This window comes from Natator depressus, chromosome 3 (assembly GCF_965152275.1).
Source record: "Natator depressus isolate rNatDep1 chromosome 3, rNatDep2.hap1, whole genome shotgun sequence".
Taxonomy (NCBI): domain Eukaryota; kingdom Metazoa; phylum Chordata; order Testudines; family Cheloniidae; genus Natator; species Natator depressus.
In genome coordinates this window covers 163657988-163670517 of record NC_134236.1, presented here as the reverse complement: position 1 = coordinate 163670517, position 12530 = coordinate 163657988, and the positions used below count along the sequence as shown (strand labels likewise).

The 12530-nt window shown below is 43.0% G+C and overlaps 1 protein-coding gene across 1 annotated transcript in view; it reads left to right on the top strand.

Annotated features, from left to right (window-relative positions):
- The first annotated feature begins 5386 nt into the window (after nucleotides 1–5386).
- TGFB2 (transforming growth factor beta 2) overlaps nucleotides 5387–12530 on the top strand; it is a 70471-nt gene continuing 63327 nt past the window's right edge. Inside the window, exon 1 of the mRNA XM_074949246.1 lies at nucleotides 5387–5944. Within this exon, the coding sequence (XP_074805347.1) occupies nucleotides 5602–5944 (343 nt within the window). The 5' untranslated portion in view covers nucleotides 5387–5601. The remainder of the gene's footprint in view (nucleotides 5945–12530) is intronic.

Below are 12530 nucleotides of genomic sequence, written 5' to 3'. Positions count from 1 at the left end.
AAAGCACAATACAGAAGTGTAGAGGACTGGTGCCTTCAGCTACACCAAATGGTAAAATCAAGTGTTTTATTACTGTACGGTTTTCCTCTATTTGTCATCTCTTCATCTCACCATTATGAGGTGCCACCTCTGCTCTAGAAATTGAACGGTTGTGTGTGCTTGTTTTTATAGAAAGGAGAATTCGCAAGTTTCTTGACTGGCAGACTGCATCAGAACAGCTAAGATTCAACATGAGCAGAGTAACTGCTGCAAAGTTCTGTGTATGCCACAAAGAATTAATTGTGCAATTGTCAGACGCTCGTCATCAATGTGAAGCTTATGAAATGTGCCTCTTAAATTTTAAAAGTTATTCCTTCTCCAACAATGTTCTCTAGTTTATGAAATGTGGCCAGCCACCTTACTTAATGACCTGGTCGTCAGCAGTTTGAAAAAGATTATTGCCATTGTATTTTGCACAGCACATTTGTGTATAACCAAAACAATCTAAAAAAGAAACCAAAAATTGTAAAATCCAGACCACATAATTTTTAAGTTAACAGGAAACATGAAAGCCTTAAGTTCAGTGTGTGAAGTAACTTTCCAGGTGTCCCTGTTTTTGTAATAAACAGTTACTGTTTATTAAAAAAAAATCAACATATAAAAAGACAGCATTGTACTGAATTGAAAGCACAAGAACAGATAAGTCCTGTTCTTTCTCTGTGCTTTCTTTACTCACATTTGGGTGCCCAAGAAATGCAGGATGGGGTCCATTTAAAAAAAAAATATAGATCAAATGAAATTTAATTGCATTTGTATTTAGTAAATGTTTTCCACAGTAGTTTTTCACTCTAATTCACTCTTTAGAATGTAATAAATACAAGGGATACCTTCCCAAAATAAAATGCAAGGGGTTAATTATGATAGTTTAGCCTATTAGATATGTGCAGAGTGAAAATAAAGTTATAACTCAAAAACTGAATTACCTGTATTGAAAGGCATGTGGTTGTTTAATTCTGAAAGTATGTTTAGTTTATGGCACTTTATCCAGCAGAATTGCATTGGACCATGCACATTAAAATGGCAAAAGTTACAGGGCCAAATCTTGATTGCCTTACTCAATGCAATTGCTCACATGTCCATGATAAACAGAGGTTGGGCCATAATTTCTTTGGGGTCCAATTCGGCATTGCTTGTATATCCACAAGAAAATATGTGGGAGCAAGAGTTTTGGGTGCACATAGAAAGTAGGCAATGTGTTATGAGAGAGAGAATTCCAAATTTTCAAAATGGAAACCTGGTGCTTGTGTATTTTGGTATATATTGTAATGAACTGGCTAGAATGTTCTCTACTAGGGAGAATCACAATGGCTGAGCTGTGTATATCAGGCCTTATGTTACAGGTGGTAGGGGCTTAGATCAAGTGGTAGGGATCGATCTATGCTTTTGGAACAGGAGTCTACATTCTATCCCGGCTGCTCCTGAGAGCTTCTGAATGGCAATAATTTGCACCATAGTGATACCAAGAAGCCTTAGGTAGCAACAGATTTGTTACACTGATGTCAAACTGAGAGCTGAACTATAGTGAATGCCAGACACTTGAGGTTGAGATTTGTCAAACTAAGAAAGTGTGTAATGAACTGGTAGTTTGTGTGTGTGAACCACTATTGGCCTCTCTACTGGACAGCATAAGAACTGCTCTGTTGTAGGTTATAAGACTTGTAACGAGAGTTGATCGGAAAAGTTCTGGCACAACATTCTTCTTTTGGAATTTGCTGATTTGGCAAAATCAAAACGTTTCCTGGAGACCATTCAATTTCGCTGACATTTAGCTGAAAACCAGCCAGGTTTTGAAACCTGCGCGCTTTCCTGCCAGCTCATTTGCCTCACTCCCCAGCTCACCTGGAAGGGTCTACGGCTCTGGAGCAGCCCCCCAAACAGATTGCCTCAGAGTCAGAGACCCTAGGGTCCACAGAGAATTTTGAAATTTTTGGTTTTTATTCCTAACTTTCTAAAAAGCAAGTTTCAAAATATCAAAATCCTGAAGGAGAATTACCTTTCTCTGCCCAGCTCTGCTTATCACTGCGGACAGCTAGTGAAGAGTGTCTAAATGCTCACATGCTGTGGGCTAGTGCTTGAGTAGGAGGATCTGCATTCTAGCTGTGTTGTCGCTGTGAAGTTGTGGATTGGCATGAGGTACAGCCTAGTAACAACTGTAAATTCTTATGTGGCCCTGGATGTATTACAGTATATTTCTTCATGGTTTCAGGTACAGGTTTGGGAGGAACTACATTAATTTCACAAACTTATGTTCAGAAACATTCACATCTTAGGTCCAACGGGTGGCAGGGCCAGATCTTTAGCTGGTGAGTGAAGTCAATGGAGTTATATCAATTTATACTAGCTGAGGAAATGGCATTTTGTTTTTAAACAGGAATCTTACAGAAATAAAATCAAATGAATCCACTGATTCAATTTCATTTCGCCTGATATTGGAAACCATATTATTTCCCAAATCATTATCACTGGAGCTGTACCTTTCAGGTCAAGAAGAGTAAGACATTGACACAGAAAACAATCAAAATATGGTGATGTGACAGGAAAACTTTTATTCAGCTCTCTGTAGGAATTCAAACAGGTTTAAATGGACAGGTGCCATTAAATGTGATATTCAGGACTGGTGCAATGTCAGTTGTGTGGCTGCAGTGCCATCCATCTCCACTTATTTGAAAAAATGACCTTTCAAATATATAGTATTCTCATGTCCTTTATCCAGTAGGAAGTATTCTTTCAAATATATAGTATTCTCATGTCCTTTATCCAGTAGGAAGGCTCTTCTTTGCTTATATCCTCAGCAGTGCTAGATTAGCTGGCAACACTGCCTTCCCTACAGTGGAGCCCTGCCATTGCGAACAACATGCAGTAGTTCAGTACTGCTAGGCCCTTTTATCTTCCCCCGCCCCTCTTGCCCCCCCCCCCCCCATAACTGCTGTAAGGAAGCTGTTTTCCTTGCAGACATACTGAGAAGTAAAATCTTGCCCTTAATCTAGGGGCTACCACTTTCAAGTGACTAGCAAGTCTTAGAAATCTTTGTAATACTTCCTAGAAACAGTACTTCTAAGACTAGATCATCAGCTGGTATAAATTGGTATAACTCTTTTGACTTCCGTGGTTCTGTGTTGATTTATACCATCTAAGGATCTGGGCCTATATCTTTTGGGATATTTGAGCCATCCTATCTGGCTTCCTCTGTACATTTTTTCTAACATAATTAGGAATAGTATAGCTGTGGTCCTAACCCTTTATGCCCCTTATGTCATCATGCTGCACTGAATGCTCCTATACCCCTATCTTATACCATAACAGGAGGTTTAGAAACAATCTGGTCACTATGGAAGAGCGTGGGCTAGATGACTTAGCAGAGGCTCCCAAATGATTCTCTCTCTCTTAACACATCCAGTGAAAAATTATGACAACTTAATGCTTAAGGGACGGTAGGGATAGAATGGCGGGTGTTAAAGGAACAAAGGCTACTTGATCATTTCATGAAGTTCATTCATGCTGATGTACAGATGTGATAAATGGACTGTGACAGAAAAAGAAAAGACGTAGGGGATGAAGTTAAGAATGAGATCTATTTGACTGTAGAATAATTTCTCAAGAGCAGGGCCAGAATGCAGTATGGGCAGAATGCATTTAAGTCAAACCACTAGCAATTCCCTATGTACAAAGAAGGAATGATCATGCATTGGCACCAAGATGGACAAGGTACACCCAACAGATCATTCTATATATAACATCTAGGAGACTGTGATGGATATAAGAAGTAACTGAGAGATCAAATAAGAGAGACAGAAATTAAAAAGCTCCTGGAGTGAGCAACTGAGTGGCCTAGTACAAATGACAATGTGCACAAAGGACACCTAGGAGAAGGCAGGAGAGAATCATCATCACAGTCCTAATGAGTATAATGATAACCAGGTAACACTTCAGAGGAGAGATCATGATAAGAACAAGGCCACAAAATGTGTATGGAAGTAGAAGTTAAGTACAGGCAAGTGGATTGAGCAAAGCCAGAATACCTTCTGCTGACTTAAAACAATGGGCCAAATTTGCTGCCTAATCTAATAATGAACCATAATTATTTGCACATACTTTTCTAATAGAAATATCTCACAGAGCTCCACAAAAGGTGGGGCAGGCATGACAGTGACCCCTATCGCGGGTGCCAGTCAATTGCCTGCAACACAGTTGAAAGCCGTGGTGCGATTTGGCTCCATGACATTAATAACAGGCTCAAGAAACAGTAAACCCCAAGCAAGCCTGGCAAGAGTTGCTTTGGCTTTTCAGCTCGCATCCCCCCTCCCCTTCTCTCCTACCCCGCACGGTGCGGCACCTTGAAGCGTATACACCGCTAATGCTGGCTGGCGGGGCCCCTGCCTGCTGCACAGAGGGACTAAGGAGCCGGGGTGAGGGAAACGCGAGAGGAATCCTCTTCCATGCAATCCCACCACGTCATTTTGTTGGGAGGCAAACACGTGGTGCAGGGAGACCTTATAAATCTCCCTCTCCCTGCAAGAGCGTGATGTTATCTGCTGGCAAAGTTTCCCTCTTCGCAAGGAAAGCAACGGGGCTGAGCGAGGGAGGGAGGCAGGAGGACACAGAGAGAGAGAGAGAGAGAGAGAGACTAACGGGGCTGCAGATAAAGTAAAGCAGGAGCTGCGCGGATCGGGCCGTGCGTGGCAAGCACTGAAACCAAGCCAGGGGGGAGAGGTGCCCCCGAGGGAGAAAGGGGCAAAGCACCTTTTGAACGCCCGGGCTCGCGACCCACAGGAGGCTGCCGCCGCCGCCGCAGCAGCAGCAGCGCCGGCTTGTTGACTGTGGCTTGGGTTGGCTTTTTTTGGAGGAAGAGGAGGGCGCCGGGGAAGCTGCACCGCAAGAGAGGGGGGCTGGTCGGTGCAGGCAGCCCGGGGTGCCGGCGGCAGGATCAGCGCCGCAGGAAGGAGCGAAGAGCAGAGCCCCCCACCCAGCCCCGGGGCGTCCCGGACTCTCCCCGCGCGCGCACACACACACACGTGGGCGCCCTCTCGCCTGCGGGGCGGCTCGCTCTGCTCGCAGCTGCTGCGTGTGTTGGTGCAGCTCCGCAGCGCGGGGCCAGCGGCTCAGCTCAGCTCAGCGCGCGCCGCCAGCCCGCCCCTGACATCGCCCCTCTCCCGTCCCGTCCCGTCCCGTGCGTGGCGCTGGAGGAGCCCAGAGCAGAAGCCCGGAGCTGAGCGCCCGGCTGCCACCCGCTCGCCCTCCGGCTTCAGGAGCGCTGCTCCCTGGCCAGCCCCGCCACACCGGCTCGCTCGGGAAACTCTCCTCTAGTGGCTCTCGCCGCGGTGGGGGCTGGTTAAAATCCCCCCCCCCCATATTTGTTCAGTTTGGAGGCTGATGCAGAGGTAGCGACCTGCTTTCTTTGCAACTCGCCTGGGTAACCCGGGGGCGTTTTTCATTTGCACCCCCGTTGCCTTTTCCTGGCAACCCGGTTGCATTTCCAACCGCAGCTGCTTCCCCTCTTTTGCACCCCCCCATCCCCTTCTTTTCCAAGTCACTCTTTTTGGGACGCTGGGTTTAAACCCGAAAATGCACTGCTATCTCCTGAGCGTGGTGCTCACCCTGGATCTGGCCACGGTGGCGCTCAGCCTGTCTACCTGCAGTACCCTAGACATGGATCAGTTCATGCGCAAGAGGATCGAGGCGATCCGAGGGCAGATCCTGAGCAAGCTGAAGCTCACCAGCCCCCCTGAAGAGTACCCCGAGCCCGAGGAGGTGCCCCCGGAGGTCATCTCCATCTACAACAGCACCAGGGACCTGCTGCAGGAGAAAGCCAACCACAGAGCCGCCACTTGCGAAAGGGAGAGGAGCGATGAGGAGTATTATGCCAAAGAGGTTTACAAAATAGACATGCTGCCTTTTTACCCCGAAAGTAAGTCCTCTGTGTGTGTGTGATTTCACCCCCCCCCCAGCCTTGGCAGTGCCCAGTGCCCTGAAATACCTGCCCCATGTACCCTAACCCCCCTTATCTGTTCATTTCACTCATCTTCTTAGTTCGTTTTTCATACTTTTTTTGGGGGGGAAGGGGAGGTTGTCGGTTGCTTGCAGATCTGCTATGTTTGATCTCCTCTCACCCTCTCCCTCAAACTCATCACACACGTCACTGTGTGTGCCCCTAAGGACCTGGGCGTGCTGCACCCCCACACCCTTCCCTCTCTAAAACGACCCTATCTCTTTCCACAGCTGTTCTTCCCCTCAATTTGCCTCAATCTATCCCTGCGTTTTTCAAAAAAGGTGTTTAAAAAAAAGAATCCCAGGCTTCTTTCTCTATCCTTGCCAACTCCCCAATCCCCAGAACATCATTCTCAAGATCTCTACTTAAATTGGTACCCTAAGAAAGGACAACTGCAGAGACCTCTCCCTTCTGTTTGCAGTTTAATAGCCACCCTTCCAATTAATGGTGCCTTTAATTTAGGTACAAAGAAGTTCTCCCTTCTGTTTAGTGCCAGGTTCCTGGAACCCCTCTCATTTTTCTGCCCTTCGCTATTTTTTTGAATGACACTGATGATACACATCTCATTCTGAACAATAAAAGGGAAAAATGTTATGTGCTGGTATCTCCTCAGATCCCACCTATAATGAATACAAATCATCATAACATGCCTCTTTCTTTTGGTGGCGGCGGCGGTGGGTGTGCAGAAAAGCATAAAAGTCCTTAAAAAAAACCAAACTAGCTGCTCATGCCAAGGAAGGTTAAATACCAGAGAGAGAAAAACATAACTTCACCATCAGTGTATCCGAAACTCCAGTGCCTAATCTGTTCATTTCGCTCCCTCTTCTCCCACCCTCCACTTGATGCCCTATATATTTGCTGTCTGTTTTTGAAAAGTACATACCTCTTGCTTAAATAGATAATGTAGCCATCTTGGTAACTTTATCCTAGAGTTTCTAATTGCATTTTCTTTTATTTATTTTTAGTTTAACAAGTTGTAGCTTTATAGCTTGCTGTGTCTTGCATGCGATAGTCCCATGATGCCAGCCAAAGTGTCTGCACCCCACTCTTTGCAGCTGCCTTTTTCTTCTTTTACTGTTAAATGACACCATCAGGTACAGGACATCCTCGCAGTCAAAGCCATTTTATTATTGTAATTACAATAACAGCTAGGATAAATATACTCCACCCTTGTTACCCTGGGGGAAGGAAGATTTTTTTATGTATATTGGAGCCAAGTGGGTATGCGCAAAAGCTTCAGTGTAATTTGTAGCAATAACATTGAGACAGAACGTAGAAATCGTGGCAGTTTTCCTTCAAAACACACACCCACACCCTCACTGCCACACCATCCTTGCTGGTATTTTGGTGAAAGTCAGAACTTTGTTTTGAGACCCAACACCTCATGCCCTGAGCCTGGTAGCAAGTATTTACTAACAAAGGCCATAGGAAGTAGTAGCAACTCCTTGGTATATGGGTATGAACATGTAATAGAGGGTTGTTGAAGGCAAGGTGCATTGATCCTGACCACAGATTTGCCCCCTTTTCCCCCCAAAGAAAATCACACAAAGAGTTACTATGATCAAATCCAGCCGTATACTTGTCAGAAAATTAAAATATCTGAAGTATGTGACATCAAAGTTGACAAAAGAGGGTCTATTTTTAAAATATTGTCAAAAGCCGGAACAGTGCTAAAGTATTAGTAAGGGTTTTGGCAGCACAAAGTAGACTTCAGGTATCTACCAACAGAGTGCATCAGAAGTTTGGGATCAGAAGGCCATTTAGCAACAGATCCAATACTACTGTGCAAGTGCCGTGGTTAACATCATAGTAAGTAGGTTAACTGTTTTTCCACTGCTCTCTAGTTATACTGGATTCAGCGAACCTTTCCAAAAAAGACAGAAAGGAAGGAATTGCTCCACCATATTTTAAACAAACAAATTGAAAGTGCAGCATTGGCTGCACTTTCTCCTAGACTTCACTGAATAATTGTCATAACTCTGCAGTTCCTGATCCCGCTGGGACAGTGATGAGGAAGAAGAAGGAGATCAATATGAATGCATTGAAGGTCAAAAGCTGCTGAGATGAAGGCATGGGAAAGATCAGTGGTTGAGTTTTTAACCACAAAGTTGTTAGCGTTCAGTAACTGACTACAGCCCAAGTATTACAAATATGCTCTAATTATACTCATAGTCAGCTGTATATCACTGCAGATTGCTGATAGGTCTTTGTGAGGCATTTTATACAGTTCAGACTAAATATTTTTAGCAATGAGGAGATGTAAAAGGAAAACTATAAGAGATATTGTATATACCCTAAGGCATATTTTGTCTTAAATATTATCCTTGGCCAACTGTACTATATAAATACCGTAAATATGAATAGAACTGGCAAGATGCCAATCTCCTGGGATGAATTTTAGTCAAGAAGGTATTTATGGGATATAAATAATACTGTGTCAACATTTAAAGAAGGGATCTGATTAGTTTTGAATTTATTCATATTAATCTTTTCACATGCTGTTAGTTTAAGGCTCAAAGTAAAGTTATGCTAAGGTTTACTGATAGTTTGCACTGAGGGAATAAGGGGGCATCTGGCGTCTGCTTGACAGTCCATTTGAGGTTAAAGACACTTGTAGTCAGAATATATGTGGAAATTCAGAGAGTCAAAGCATAATAGACCCATGTAGACAATAGATTCCAAAGCTTCTTGATATTATTTTTGTGCCACTAGTTTTGCAAACTCAAAAAGCAGCTGAGCTTTGGTTTCTGCAGCAATCCATATGTATCTTGTTTTGGGTTAGGTAATAAAAGTCCAAACAGTCAGTAATTGAGTTGTTTTACAGAGATCTATAAAAGGAGATTGAATGTGAAATCTAAAGACAGTAGATGATAGAACGCTTGAAAACTCTATGCCTAGAAACAATTATCTTTCGAGTTCCAAAGTCCTGGTTTTATTAAAATGAGGTCATATTTAGGTATTTAACCTTCCTTGGCATGAGCATTTTAGAAGATAATTTTGTCTCTGGGATAAAATTGCTGACTAGACAGGTTCTGATATTTAAATTGAATGTTTATTTCAATTTAGTGATGGCAAACATTGCACTGTTAATCTGCAGAAATGTAATATCAGTACAGTTACAGATTGCAAATAATAATAATCTGACATATCTGGGACATTTATTATACATACATATAATTAACGAGACATGTTTTCAGGGATTTGGAAGGCTTATTTGTGGTAAACATATAAAGGCCCAATTCTGTATTCCTTATTCATCTAAAACTCCCATTACAGTCAGTAAAAACTGATGGATTGGCCCTTACGAGAGTAAGTGATCACTTTGAGTATTCTATCATCTTTGGAGGAGGTGGGACTAAAAATATACAAAACCCTGAAAAATTATGATTTCTTGATAGTTGTTTCACATTAACGTTATACTAATATTATACAGGCCCCCCCCCCCCCCGTGAAGCCAAGCTCTTGTCTATACATGCATTTTATGGAAGTTATTGATATAACCTATCTTTGAATGAACTCTATTGCATGAATATTGCATTACATAGACTGTCATTCTGCTGAGTATTTGACCAATGGAAAAAAAAACCCACCTATAAACTGGCTGGGTATAAGGCCATGCTTCTGTTTTATGAACAAGGAGTTGATTTACCAGTAATTATATGCATGTGGACTTCTTGTCTTCAGAATAATTGAGTTACTAGTACAGCGGTGTCTATGCTGTATGCCTCCCCTTCACTGATTGCATCATTACCAAATGTTAACAGCCACTGATGTGCAGCTCATGTGTGTTTTGCATTTAGCAGAGCCCAGAACTTAATCTTTCAGGATTTTCTATTTTGTTAAAAATATGGAAGCATTCTCAAAAGGAGTATATTATTTGAAAGCTCCCCACTGTGTTGACCCAGTGGCCTAGCTGTGGTGCTCAGCACCTCCCTGGAGTTTGATTTCCCCATAGCCTCTTACTGCTCCTAAGGAATTTGGAGTACTGGTGGAGGCTTCCAGTAGGGTAGAGGGAAGGTGGTGGGAATGATGCCAGGTGGCTTAAACATGAGTATCATTCATGAGTCTTCCTCTGCTCTTTAGAGCCAAGAAGTTGCTGATGGATTTTGAAAGGGGCACGATAATATTATGAACAATGGTATCATTTGTAATTCTACATACTGAGGGGGTAGTCAAATGTCTTGCTTCTCTACATAAGATGATCACCACTGAAGTCAGGAAGGAATCAGTCCTCCCACATGTACCCTCATCATACAAATGGCAAAGTGCATTCTGGGTGTCTTTCACTTTCTTCTGAACCATCAGGTATTGGCCACAGCCAATAGTAGAGTACCAGATTTGGGAGCTCAGTAATCTGATCTGGCATGGTAAATTCTGTTACTGTGTGATTTGAGGAGAGGGAGACTAAGGGAAAGAAATATAGAAGGAATACCTTAGGCTCTTAGAGGGGTTCAGAAGACCATCCAGAACAAAAAAACACAAAACCCTAGGACCAAAATCCTGAAGCCCTGTCTCAGTGCCTACTCAAACAAAACTCCCATTGACATCTGTCTTAAAGAGATACATCATCTTGGAATCTAGTCAAGTTTTTTAAAATGTAGATTGTCTGGTACTCCACCCAGCCTCTACTCCTCTGCCAGTTTGGGGTTTTACAGTCACAGGTGACCATTTTTAGATGTTTTTCTGTCTTCTGCTTCTGTGTGAAAGACCCACATAAATAAAGGAGGAAACTGACTGACTAAAGTGCAAATCCTGTAAGTGACTATATAGATGGAACCCTATACCCACATGAAGTTCCTTTGGCTTCAGCCTGTTATAGGATCAAGGTGCAAATGGCTACAGAGGGAAGAAAGCAGAACTGACTATCTCAAAGTGCTGTCAAACACACAATGTGAATAAACTGAAAAAAACTAAGACAAACTATTTGCTTTCACTAACCCTTGTCAGTCCTAGTAATTTTAGGTATCACTTGTAAGGACAATAGGTAAAATATTTTCATAGGTTGATGTTATCGCTTTAAATTTGGTATCTTGCATGTATAAGAACTGAGCAAAAGCTAAACAAGGACACTAGGATTTGTTCTTCAGTGAGGTCCCTATTCAGCAAGAAACAAGTGTGCAGCTTTAAGGATGTGAATAGTTCCATTAACAATTAAAGCTTAAGTAGCTTGCTGAACTGGGACCTGATTTTGTGGGACATTAGCAGAGGTAAGAACAGAATTTTGGAGCCATGCAGCTAAAATCCCTCACAGTGCTTAGAAAACGTATTGCTAAACATCAGGACCAGTAGCAGAGGCAAGACAAGAAAAGTCTTTTTCAGGAAAAAAAAAAAAGTTCTCTGTTCATTATCTTTGTTATTCTGAAGAGTCTCTTCCAGTTGGCCAGCTTGCTTTCTTGGTTATGCAAGTGTCTCTATGCTAGAAATGCTTCCACATTACAGATTAAGAGGAAACTCCCAGTGCATCTTGACAAAACAAGTCATTAGTGAAGATGCACAAATATTTCCATTCCCATTGTGAAACCATATGCTATACATTTAAATGGGCAGCTTTTAGCCTGGGAATTGTATGTTCTCCAGGTATTATTTTAATTTAATAATATGTTATGGATGCTGAACAGATTTGTTTAGACTAAAAAGTTTGCTTCAGTCATTTGTATAGAGTATGTTTGCATCCTGCCTACAACCGCAAACTGTTGTTTGTTTCTTTTTAAATCTATGATATCCACAAGTAGGTACCTAACAGCAACATTACTATCAACTGGTTTCCTGGAATGGTCTGGCTACAGCAGCTACATTTCCTCTTGAAACAACTCCTTCAAAACTGTCTACACTGTCCTTGCTGTTCTATAATAACTGTGAGGGAAAACCCAGAAGTACAAAAACACAGCTGAATGGTACAGAAGGGAGTAAAGAAGAGGGGGAAAGGGTTCAAAGGCCACAACTCTGCACAAGGGGGTGGGGAGCACATTCAACTCCAGGCATCATATCCCCCCTCCTCCCAATATAAGCTGCAGGCTCTGTGTGAATGAATGAGTGAATGATGATGCCCTCTAGTGGCTGGCAGAGAGGAGAAGGGACCGTGCTATTACTAATTACTACAGGAGTTCTCCTTTAGCTCATATGACAGTGTGCTGGGCTTTTGGATCTGAACGACTAGGTGTATACCTCTGGGTAATTGTTGAGTTTTTTTGTTACATTCAGCAGGAGCTCTGCAAGTTGGTTCTGAGCTGGGAAGCACCTTCTCTGTGCAGTACGATGGCCTCCAAACCCAGTGGAGTTCCAAGTGGAAATCTGCTTGTGCTTTCTCACTGCTTGTTGAAGTACAGTATTGACTTCCCCCAGGGGAAGAAGCCTGTGGCTGTTGCATGAGCCATATAATATACCTGAGGGGAAGGGTCTGGCAAGCAGTGCAGATGGACTCTGTCATACCCCGAGGCCCAGGGAGACGCACCTGGATTTCCCTGTGAATTCCCAGCCAGTGTGAAGTTTGCACCCTGAGTGCTAT